Source organism: Scylla paramamosain, unplaced genomic scaffold, assembly GCF_035594125.1.
Source record: "Scylla paramamosain isolate STU-SP2022 unplaced genomic scaffold, ASM3559412v1 Contig3, whole genome shotgun sequence".
Classification (NCBI taxonomy): Eukaryota; Metazoa; Arthropoda; class Malacostraca; order Decapoda; family Portunidae; genus Scylla; species Scylla paramamosain.
The window spans coordinates 2,580,001-2,591,833 of record NW_026973668.1 but is presented as its reverse complement, the minus strand read 5'-3'; the positions used below and the strand labels follow the sequence as shown (position 1 = coordinate 2,591,833).

At 42.8% G+C, this 11,833-nt stretch overlaps 1 protein-coding gene and 1 long non-coding RNA gene across 2 annotated transcripts; one reads left to right on the top strand and one right to left on the bottom strand.

The window, feature by feature from the left end:
- The first annotated feature begins 691 nt into the window (after positions 1-691).
- Positions 692-6,294, top strand: LOC135096216 (uncharacterized). Its single transcript, XR_010264641.1, has 3 exons — positions 692-906; positions 3,826-4,024; positions 4,683-6,294. It is a non-coding gene; the product is annotated as an uncharacterized LOC135096216 (long non-coding RNA).
- A 1,927-nt stretch (positions 6,295-8,221) lies between these two features.
- LOC135096215 (uncharacterized) lies at positions 8,222-11,707 on the bottom strand. Its single transcript, XM_063997586.1, has 6 exons — positions 10,558-11,707; positions 10,011-10,209; positions 9,617-9,796; positions 9,221-9,423; positions 8,714-8,906; positions 8,222-8,457 (listed from the first exon to the last, which is right to left on the bottom strand). Exons 1-4 carry the CDS (start codon positions 10,600-10,602, stop codon positions 9,359-9,361), a joined length of 489 nt encoding a protein of 162 aa, XP_063853656.1. The 5' UTR covers positions 10,603-11,707; the 3' UTR covers positions 8,222-8,457; positions 8,714-8,906; positions 9,221-9,358.
- Positions 11,708-11,833: the final 126 nt, after the last annotated feature.

The following is an 11,833-nucleotide window of genomic DNA, read 5'->3' as shown; positions in this document are numbered from 1 at the left end:
GGTTGTGGTGACAGATTAACAACATTTCTACATTGCAAAGGCTGTAGTTGAAGTGACGCGGGTTTTTAAGGGTGTTTTTAGGGTTGTGGTGACAGATTAACAACATTTCTACATTGCAAAGGCTGTAGTTGAAGTGACGCGGGTTTTTAAGGGTGTTTTTAGGGTTGTGGTGACAGATTAACAACATTTCTACATTGCAAAGGCTGTAGTTGAAGTGACGCGGGTTTTTAAAGGTGTTTTTAGGGTTGTGGTGACAGATTAACAACATTTCTACATTGCAAAGGCTGTAGTTGAAGTGACCGCGGGTTTTTAAAAGGTGTTTTTAGGGTTGTGGTGACAGATTAACAACATTTCTACATTGCAAAGGCTGTAGTTGAAGTGACGCGGGTTTTTTAAGGTGTTTTTTTAGGGTTGTGGTGACAGATTAACAACATTTCTACATTGCAAGGGCTGTAGTTGAAGTGACGCGGGTTTTTAAGGGTGTTTTTAGGTTTGTGGTGACAGATTAACAACATTTCTACATTATGAACAGGAGAAACACTCTTGACAACCAGGCTAGTCATCTCTGGCCTTGCAAAACTGTCGTGCTGAGAGAGAGAGAGAGAGAGAGAGAGAGGAGAGAGAGAGAGAGAGAGAGAGAGAGAGAGAGAGAGAGAGAGAGAGAGAGAGAGAGAGAGGAGAGCGTTTTTAAAATATTTCTGTCTCACACACACACTTTTTGTATATGAACAGAGGAGGAAGAGGAGGAGGAGGAGCAGCCACAGGAGGAGGGGAGGCAGGAGGCGGGGGCAGGGGAGGAGCAACACACGGCCGTGCCTCTGTCGCCGGCCGTGCAGGAGTGTGTGGACAATCTGATGAATTACCCGGGAATTTTTGATCCCATAGCCACGGCCACCAGGAGGAAAGGTGAGAGAGAGAGAGAGAGAGAGAGAGAGAGAGAGAGAGAGAGAGAGAGAGAGAGATGAGAGAGTAATTTCAGTGCATTTGTCAGTCGTTAAATACAATATTCATTCTACCAGTAATAATAATAACAATAATAACAATAATAATAATAACAATAATAATAATAATAATAATAATAATAATAATAATAATAATAATAATAACTTAACCAAACGTAACGAACCCAAACCAAGACAACTCTCTTCCTCCACACAAAACTACAAGCACCTAATAACACACACACCCTTCACTCAAAAAATTTTAAAATCATCATGGCGACTCCTACACCAGCCTCGAAGTCCCCATCTGGGGAGGGGACCATAAATGTCCCCAGGTCGGACTGCCTTTCTGTCGACGACCCTAAGTGTCTTGACACCCCCCTCAACTTTTTCTTCATTAACTTCTGCAACACTCGCGGTCTAAGATCTAATTTTCAATCTGTAGAACACCACCTCTCCTCTTCTAAACCTCATCTTCTTTTTCCTCACTGAAACTCAGGTGTCTGAGGCAACTGACCAGTAGCCCCTTTTCTGTTCCCTCCTACTTTTTCTATCCTCATTTTCGATCCAAAGCTGGATGCTGCCGTTTATGTGCGCAATGACTTAACCTGCTCTCGTGCCCACGCTCTTCAATCTTCAGAGTTTTCCACCATCTGGCTACGACTGCAGAGTCACTCTCATACTAAATTTATCTGTGCTGTATACCTCTCTCCTAACTCCTCTGACTATAAGAAATTCTTTGACTACATAACTTCCAAAGTGGAGCACATTCTGACCCTCTTCCCTTTTGCAGAGATCTCCATTCTTGGAGACTTCAATGTTCACCACCAGCTTTGGCTTTCCTCTCCCTTCACTGACCCATCCTGGTGAACTAGCCTACAACTTTGCTATCCTCCATGACCTAGAGCAATTGGTGCAACACCCTACTCGTATTCCTGACCGTCTTGGAGATACGCCCAACATTCTTGACCTTTTCCTGACCTCTAATCCTTCTGCTTATGCTGTCACCCTTTCTTCTCCGTTGGGCTCCTCCGATCACAATCTCATATCTTTATCTTGTCCCTATCACTCCAATCCCCTCCTCAGGATCCCCCTAAGCGAAGGTGCCTCTGGCGTTTTGCCTCTGCTAGTTGGGGGGACCTGAGGAGGTATTTTGCTGATTTTCCTTGGAATGACTACTGCTTCCGTGTCAGAGACCCGTCTTTGTGTGCTGAGCGCATAACAGAGGTGATAGTGTCTGGCATGGAGGCGTACATTCCTCACTCTTTTTCTCGTCCTAAACCTTCTAAACCTTGGTTTAACACAGCTTTGTTCTCGTGCTATACATGATAGAGAGGTGGCCCACAAAAGGTACTTAAGCCTTCCATCACCAGAATCTCATGCACTTTATATTTCTGCCCGGAACCATGCCAAAGTCTGTTCTCCAACTAGCCAAAAACTCCTTCATTAACAGAAAATGTCAAAACCTTTCAAGATCTAACTCCCCTCGTGACTTCTGGCATCTAGCCAAAAATATCTCCAATAACTTTGCTCTACTGGTGATCTTCTGGCTTTTCCTTACTGAGTCTTGGTCATCCTCTTTTAGAGATTTTGGTGAAACTTTTGCTGTTGCCTTGGACATATCAAATAGATAGATAGAGTCTGGCACAAAGCTTTCATTTCCAAACTACCCTCCTACGGCTTCTATCCTTCTCTCTGTAACTTCATCTCAAGTTTCCTTTCTGACCGTTCTATTGCTGCTGTGGTAGACGGTCACTGTTCTTCTCTTAAATCTATTAACAGTGGTGTTCCTCAAGGTTCTGTCCTGTCACCCACTCTCTTCCTAATCATTCGTCAATGACCTTCTAAACCAAACTTGTTGTCCTATCCATTCCTACGCTGATGATACCACCCTGCACTTTTCCACGTCTTTTCACAGACGTCCAACCCTTCAGAAAGTAAATAGTTCACGCAGGGAAGCCACAGAACGTCTGACTTCTGATCTCTCTAAAATTTCTGATTGGGGCAGAGCAAACTTGGTATTGTCCAAGCCCTCAAAAATTCAATTCCTCCATCTATCAACTCGACACAACCTTCCAGACAACTATCCCCTCTTCTTCAATGACACTCAACTGTCCCCCTCTTCTACACTGAACATCCTCGGTCTGTCCTTTACTTATAATCTGAACTGGAAACTTCACATCTCATCTCTAGCTAAAACAGCTTCTATGAAGTTAGGCGTTCTGAGACGTCTCCGCCAGTTTTTCTCACCCTCCCAGCTGCTAACTCTGTACAGGGGCCTTATCCGTCCATGTATGGAATATGCTTCACATGTCTGGGGGGGTTCCACTCATACTGCTCTTCTAGACAGGGCGGAATCAAAAGCTTTTTGTCTCATCAACTCCTCTCCTCTAACTGACTGTCTTCAGCCTCTCTCTCACCGCCGCAGTGTTGCATCTCTAGCTGTCTTCTACCGCTACTTTCATGCTAACTGCTCTTCTGATCTTGCTAACTGCATGCCTCCCCTCCTCCAGCGGCCTCGCTGCACAACACTTTCTTCTTTCTCTCACCACTATTCTGTCCACCTCTCTAACGCAAGAGTTAACCAGTATTCTCAGTCATTCATCCCTTTCTCTGGCAAACTGTGCACTCCCCTGCCTGCTTCTGTATCTCCACCTTCCTGTGACGTGAACTCCTGCAAGAGGGAGGCTTCCACACACTTACCCTTCAATTTTTGACTACAACTTTGGATCCTTTTATGGGACCGGCATCTCACTGGCCCTTTTTTTTTTTTTTTTTTATTAGATTGACCTTTGACCGCTGCCCCTACTACATATAAAAGTAAAAAAAAATAAATAAATAAAAACTCACACGAACTGTAAGCAAACCTAACTTGACTTTCCAGAGAGGGGGCCACGCTCATGGGAGTTCCTGATGCGCCTTCTGAGCATTCCCTCACCCCTGCGCGTGTCAATCATTCAGTGGGAGAGCAAGGAGGCGCACACCTTTCGCCTCGTCAGTCCTGAAGGGGTTGCCCGCCTCTGGTTTAGCAGAAAGCTACAGGATAGAAACAAGGGCTACAATAATTTTGCGAGGTGCCTAAGGTAAGAGAGAGAGAGAGAGAGAGAGAGAGAGAGAGAGAGAGAGAGAGAGAGAGAGAGAGAGAGAGAGAGAGAGAGAGAGAGAGAGAGAGAGAGAGAGAGAGAGAGAGAGAGTCTAACCATTTTTATCTCAGTTCATCTTCTTTCCTCTCCTCTTTTTCTTCCTCTTCTTCCTTCCGCTTCTTCCTTCTCCTCCTCTTCTTCTTTTTCTTCTATATAGTTAACAGGAGGATCTTATTTTTCCTCCTCCTCTTCCTCCTTTTCCTTCTCGTCCTCTTCCTTACAAAGATAAATAAAATATACAAATTAATCAGAATATTATCACTTGATCGGCAAAATTTCTGTATATTGTCAGAAATTCTGGAGATTTCTTCAGAATTTCCCGGATTTTTTCTTTCCTTTAGCAGAAACAAACTTGACCGAATCTCTCTCTCTCTCTCTAGTCATATTTATTACATTAACTTTCGTACTCCTCCTCCTCCTCCTCCTCCTCCTGCATCTATTCCTCTTGTTATTATTATTATTATTATTATTATTATTATTATTATTATTATTATTATTATTTTTATTACTATTATTATCATTAAAACTACCATTGTATATCATTAACTCTCTCTCTCTCTCTCTCTCTCTCTCTCTCTCTCTCTCTCTCTCTCTGCAGGTACCACTACAAGACCCGGGCGCTCATACAAGTGCCAGATCGCCAGCTTGTGTATCAGTGCGGTCAAAAGGCTATTAAATACTTAAGATATCTCAGCAACAATAGCTCCTGTCAGTAGTAGTAGTAGTAGTAGTAGTAGTAGTAATAGGGAAGCCACAGAACGCCTGACTTCTGATCTTTCTAAAATTTGTGATTGGGGCAGAGCAAACTTGGTATTGTTCAATGCCTCAAAAACTCAATTCCTCCATCTATCAACTCGACACAACCTTCCAGACAACTATCCCCTCTTCTTCAATGACACTCAACTGTCCCCCTCTTCTACACTGAACATCCTCGGTCTGTCCTTTACTTATAATCTGAACTGGAAACTTCACATCTCATCTCTAGCTAAAACAGCTTCTATGAAGTTAGGTGTTCTGAGACGTCTCCGCCAGTTTTTTCTCCACCCCCCCAGCTGCTAACTCTGTACAAGGGCCTTATCCGTCCATGTATGGAGTATGCTTCACATGTCTGGGGGGTTCCACTCATACTGCTCTTCTAGACAGGGTGGAATCAAAAGCTTTTCGTCTCATCAACTCCTCTCCTCTAACTGACTGTCTTCAGCCTCTCTCTCACCGCCGCAATGTTGCATATCTAGCTGTCTTCTACCGCTATTTTCATGCTAACTGCTCTTCTGATCTTGCTAACTGCATGCCTCCCCTCCTCCCGCGGCCTCGCTGCACAACACTTTCTTCTTTCTCTCGCCACTATTCTGTCCACCTCTCTAATGCAAGAGTTAACCAGTATTCTCAATCATTCATCCCTTTCTCTGGTAAACTCTGGAACTCCCTGCCTGCTTCTGTATTTCCACCTTCCTATGACTTGAATTCCTTCAAGAGGAAGGTTTCAAGACACTTATTCATCAATTTTTGACCACTGCTTTGACCCTTTTATGGGACTGCCATTTCAGTGGACATTTTTTTTTTATTAGAGTTTTGTTGCCCTTGGCCAGTGTCACTCCTACAGAAAAAAAAAAAAATAGCAGAAGTATTATTATTAGTAAAAGCCTCGCTACACAACACTTTCTTCTTTCTCTCACCACTATTCTGTCCACCTCCCTAATGCAAGAGTTAACCAGTATTCTCAGTCTTTCACCACTATTCTGTCCACCTCCCTAATGCAAGAGTTAACCAGTATTCTCAGTCTTTCACCACTATTCTGTCCACCTCCCCAATGCAAGAGTTAACCAGTATTCTCAGTCTTTCACCCACTTCACTGGCACACTCCTGAACGCCCTGCCTGCTGCTGTGTTTCCCCCTGCCTGTGACTTGAACTCTTTCAGGAGGGAGGCTGCAGCACACTTACCCCTTGTTGTCTGACCTCTCTCTCTGGCACTGCTCTGGAAACTGGCAATAAGTGGGCATCTGTGACACTCTTGCATTGAAACACACACACACACACACACACACAGCGCTATGACTGCCTGCACTAACCTAACCTAACCTAACCTAACCTAACCTAACCTCACCTGCTGTGTTTATCAAAGTTTTCTTTAAGTTTGTCATCATTTGTACCGTTCCCCGTTTTCTATTGGGTGTTTGTACCTCAAAGGAATAAAGAAATGTGTTTGTTCGTTTGTTTGTACTTAACCTCCCATGCTTATCTTGTTTACTACTACTACTACTACTACTACTACTACTACTACTATCACCACCACCACCACCACCACCACCACTATAACAACAACAACAACAACAACAACAACAACAACAACATTTCCTCTGAATCATTAACACTCTCTCTCTCTCTCTCTCTCTCTCTCTCTCTCTCTCTCTCTCTCTCTCTCTCTCTCTCTCTCTTTCTCTCTCTCTCTTTCTCTCTCTCCCCGCCGGAAATCCGTGGAGAGAGAGAGAGAGAGAGAGAGAGAGAGAGAGAGAGAGAGAGAGAGAGAGAGAGAGAGAGAGAGAGAGAGAGAGAGAGAGAGAGAGAGAGAGAGCTATGACGCAGAAAGGAAGGGGGAGGGAGAGGAAGGGAGAGAGGAAAGGAAGGGAGAGGGAGGGAAGAGAAAAAACAAGAGATAGTAGTCATTTGCATATAATAGTAATAGTAGTAGTAGTAGTAATAGTAGGAGGAGGAGGAGGAGGAGGAGGAGGAGGAGGAGGAGGAGGAGGAGGAGGAGGAGGAGGAGGAGGAGGAGGAGGAAAAAGAAGACGACAAACAAAAAAAAAAAAAAAAAAAATAATAATAATAATAATAATAATAATAATAATAATAATAATAATAATAATAATAATAATAAATAATAATAATAATAATAATAATAAATGGCAAACAAAACACAACAAAACAAACAAAACACAAACAATAATATTAACTAAACATTTATTTCTCCAAAAAACGGAAATTACAAAATAGTTTCCCACAAATAATATATTCGTGTTTTTTTTTTATTTCGTCCTTAGAGAGACGAAATTACTGAGACTACAGCACGCACGCACGCACGCACGCACGCAATAAATAACAACAATAACTAAAACTACAATAAATATTTGTTTCTACTTAAAATAGTACAATAAATATTAATTCTACTAAATAAATTAAATAAATATTAATATATCTAAGTGTGCTACTACTACTACTACTACTACTACTACTACTACTACTACTACTACTACTACTACTACTGCTACTACTACTGCTACTACTACTACTGTTACTAATATTACTACTGGCCAAGTGTTGTAAGTAAAGCAATATATAGAAGTAGTAGTAATAATAATAATAATAATAATAATAATAATAATAATAATAATAATAATAATAATAATGATAATAATAATAATAATAATGCCTGGAACTATATAATCTATCTTTATAATTGTCTTTTCTTCGCTCTGTGTGTGTGTGTGTGTGTGTGTGTGTGTGTGTGTGTGTGTGTGTGTGTGTGTGTGTGTGTGTGTGTGTGTGTGTGTGTGTGTGTGTGTGTGTGTTAGCTGCAGGAAATTTGTATTGAGAGATAGAGATAGAGAGAGAGAGAGAGAGAGAGAGAGAGAGAGAGAGAGAGAGAGAGAGAGAGAGAGAGAGAGATTATAGATTGAAAATAAATAAATAGATAAAGAAAACAAGAAATATATCCGTACTGACACACAAATAAATAATAAACAACAACAACAACAAAGACAACAACAACAACAACAACAACAACAACAGTTAATCTCCAATAAATAAATAAATAAATAGATAAATAGACAAATAAATTAACAAATAAATAGGTCTATTTTTCTTAAACTTGTAAAGAAAAATGACAACAACAACAACAACAACAACAACAACAATAATCAATCTCTCTCTCTCTCTCTCTCTCTCTCTCTCTCTCTCTCTCTCTCTCTCTCTCTCTCTCTCTCTCTCTCTCTCTCTCTCTCTCTCTCTCTCTCTCTCTCTCTCTCTCTCTCTCTCTCTCTCTCTCTCTCTCTCTCTCTCTCTCTCTCTCTCTCTCTCTCTCTCTCTCTCTCTCTCTCTCTCTCTCTCTCTCTCTCTCTCTCTCTCTCTCTCTCTCTCTCTCTCTCTCTCTCTCTCTCTCTCTCTCTCTCTCTCTCTCTCTCTCTCTCTCTCTCTCTCTCTCTCTCTCTCTCTCTCTCTCTCTCTCTCTCTCTCTCTCTCTCTCTCTCTCTCTCTCTCTCAGTGCGTAATGCCTCCCTTGCTTAGCTCAATCAGGTATTTGACAGCCTTGGGACCACACCTGTACACCAGTTGCTTCTCAGAAACTGGCTGGAGGGCGCCTGTCGTGTAGTGGTACCTGGAACACACGTCAGGTTAGGTTAGGAACAGAAAAACACCCAGAAAACACAAAAACACCCAGAAAACACTAAAAACCTCATTAAAACAAACAAAAAACCACTAAAACATGACAAAAACAAACAAATATTAAATCATTCATAAACAAACACCAAAACACACATTAAACCCCAAACATCAAAACACCTCGATATACAGCATTAAAACGAACAAAAAAAACCCATTTAGCAACCGTTAAAACCACCCATTTCCCTTACCTTAGGCCTCTCGCGAAGTTGTCATAGGAGAGGTTAGGCCTATCACTTCTCTGTCCCCACATGGAAGCGATGGCGGCAGGCTGAACTAAGCGAAATGTACCTTCCTCCTTCTGTTCCCAGCGAATCAGTGACGGATTGGTGCGTGGGTCTGCCAGAAGCCTTATTACGAATTCCCAGTTCTTTGGTCCTCTTGCTGTGGGTTAGGTTACGTTAGGTTACGTTAGGTTAGGTTAGGTTAGGTTAGGTTAGGTTAGGTTGGGTTAGGTTAGGATAGGTTAGGTTAGGTTAGGTTAGGTTAGGATGGGCTAAGTTTAGGTTAGGTTAGGTTAGGTTAGGTTAGGTTAGGTTAGGTTAGGATGGGCTAAGTTTAGGTTAGGTTAGGTTAGGTTAGGTTAGGTTAGGTTAGTTTAGAATGGACTGAGATTAAGTTAAGATAGGTTTTCAGATCAAGTAAAACAAACAAACATATCACAAAAACAAACAAACAAACAAACAAAAAACACTTACGTCTTTTCTTTGGATCCTGCTTAATCTTCTTCAGCGGATCAGGAAGGGCGAGGAGGTTGGAGGAGGAGGAAGAGGAAGAAGATGAGGAGGAGGAGGAGGAGGAGAAGGAGAAAGAGGAGGAAGAGGAGGAGGAGGGGGTCAGAAGGGGAGAGGGGGGCCTGCTGACAACTGGGCGACCGATTCAGGAAAACTATCCACAGAATCTGAAAGTAGTAATAGTAGTAGTAGTAGTAGTAGTAGTAGTAGTAGTAGTAGTAGTAGTAGTAGTAGTAGTAGTAGTAGTAGTAGTAGTAGAAAAAAACATATTTCTTTTTTTTTCAATTTTCCGACTCTCTCTCTCTCTCTCTCTCTCTCTCTCTCTCTCTCTCTCTCTCTCTCTCTCTCTCTCTCTCTTACCGTAATACGACTGGGTGCCCTCCAAGTCCATATCTTGAAAACCACCGACTATATATTTGTCTAAATCACGTATTTCTTCTGAGGTCAGGTCAAGTTCCGGGAGCTCACTGGTAAGGTCAAACTGCCCCCCGTGGTCACTGTAAGGAGAGGAGCCACCCGTCTTGTGCCGCCATCTTTGACCTGGGAGGCACGAGGGGGAAAGAGAAGGGTTAAGCAGGTTAGGTTAGGTTAGGTTAGGGTTAGGTTAGGTTAGGTCAGGTTAGGGTTAAGTTAGGGTTAGGTTAGGTTAGGGAGTGAGGGAGAGTGAAAAAATCTCTCTCTCTCTCTCTCTCTCTCTCTCTCTCTCTCTCTCTCTCTCTCTCTCTCTCTCTCTCTCTCTCTCTCTCTCTCTCACCTTCCTCTCTCCTTCTGCAGTAGTCTTCAAATTCTGCGTGAAACAAAGGACCATACACAGATCCAATCAAGTCACAGAAATCCTGCAAAGTCATCCTCCTCAGGGACTCCCCAGGCACGCCACGGAACGCCCATAGGTCTAGGGTGGTCTGGTCAAGCCCCTTGCGCCTGCACACACTCCCAGCCCAGTCCAGGGAGTCCTAGGAGAGGCGTGAGAAAGGAAAATATAAGAGGGTGTCGATTTGGTGAAATAGTTTTAGTGGTGGTGGTGGTGATGGTGGTTGTAGTAGTAATCATAATAACAATAATGATGATGATAATGATGATACTACTACTACTAATAATAATAATAATAATATCAACAACAACACGAAGAAGAACAAGAACAAAAACAAAATTAATAAGAGCAAGGAGGAATAAAGGAAGGAAATGAGTAAAGAGGAAGGAAATGAGAAAAAACGAACAATGAGAGAGAGAGAGAGAGAGAGAGAGAGAGAGAGAGAGAGAGAGAGAGAGAGAGAGAGAGAGACACGCACACACACACTCACCTCTCCACGCCACTCGGATACATCAAATCTTGAGAAGGTGTCCATTTCTTCAAGCAGACTACCGGATACAGCTTCTCCGTCCAATGCAAGGCAGGGAGAGGAGGACAGAGAGGAGTGGGAGGAGTGGTATGGGGAGGCTGAGAGGTAGGAGGAGGGGGGAGAAGGGGAGGGTCTAGGGAGGAGGTGAGGGGGCTGTCAAAAGTACCCATATCACCCAAGTACGTCTGGCAGAGAGTATCAATGCTAGTGTCGCCAGAAATACTAGGTACATCTATGACAAAGGAAGGGTGGAGGTTCTCGTACCCTGTGTTCTCCATTATTCCAAGTCTCGGGAATGGTAGGGAATGTGGTAATGGCAGGAATACGGCTCAGAAAATTAGTTGAATTGTTTTTTTGCTTGTTTGTTTTAGTTTAGTTGGGGTTTTTGCTTGTTTTTGTTTTGCGGTGTTGCAACGGGGCGTGTTTGGTGATGTGTGGATCTTTAGCGCGGGTTTTTTCTTAATTTCTTGTTTGTTTTTGTTTCTGCCTTTGTTTTATTTCTCCTTTCGTTTTGTTTGGCTGAAATTCTTGAGTTCTTCGAGTTTCTGTTGCTCTTTCTTGCTTTCTTCGTCTTCTACACGTTTCAAATCGGAAAGAAAACGGAGATGCACGTGTGGCGGGAAACTCAACCAAATACAAATCCTTTTCACTTTCACTTCGCCTCTCCAGCTCCTCTCTAAGGCAAGTCCAGCGAGAGACTGACACACACACTCCTTCTGCCTCACCTATTATATCCACAGCGGCGGGGAAAATGCTATTGACGTCACAACATACACCATTCCTAGTCACGTCACGCCCCCCCCTTTCTCCCCCCAACGAAATGTGCTACTGCCCTCCTCCTCCTCCTCCTCCTCCTCCTCCTCTTCCTCCTCCTCTAGTGTGTCATATACCTCCCAGTAGTATACAGTGTATGTGTGTGTGTGCGTGTGTGTGTACCTGGTGAATTAACTAGGATTTCCTGGTAAAATACTGACGGTTTCCTGTCTCACGCGCACACACACACACACACACACACACACACACACACACACACACACACACACACACACACACACACACACACACACACACACACACACACACACACATTCTCAAAGGACAATTAATTCGTTTAAAATGTGTAACCAATCACCTCCTCCTCCTCCTCCTCCTCCTCCTCCTCCTCCTCGTGATATTATTGTCTATCAAAATATATGAGCGTAAAATATATTATCGTTATATTATTATTGTTATTATT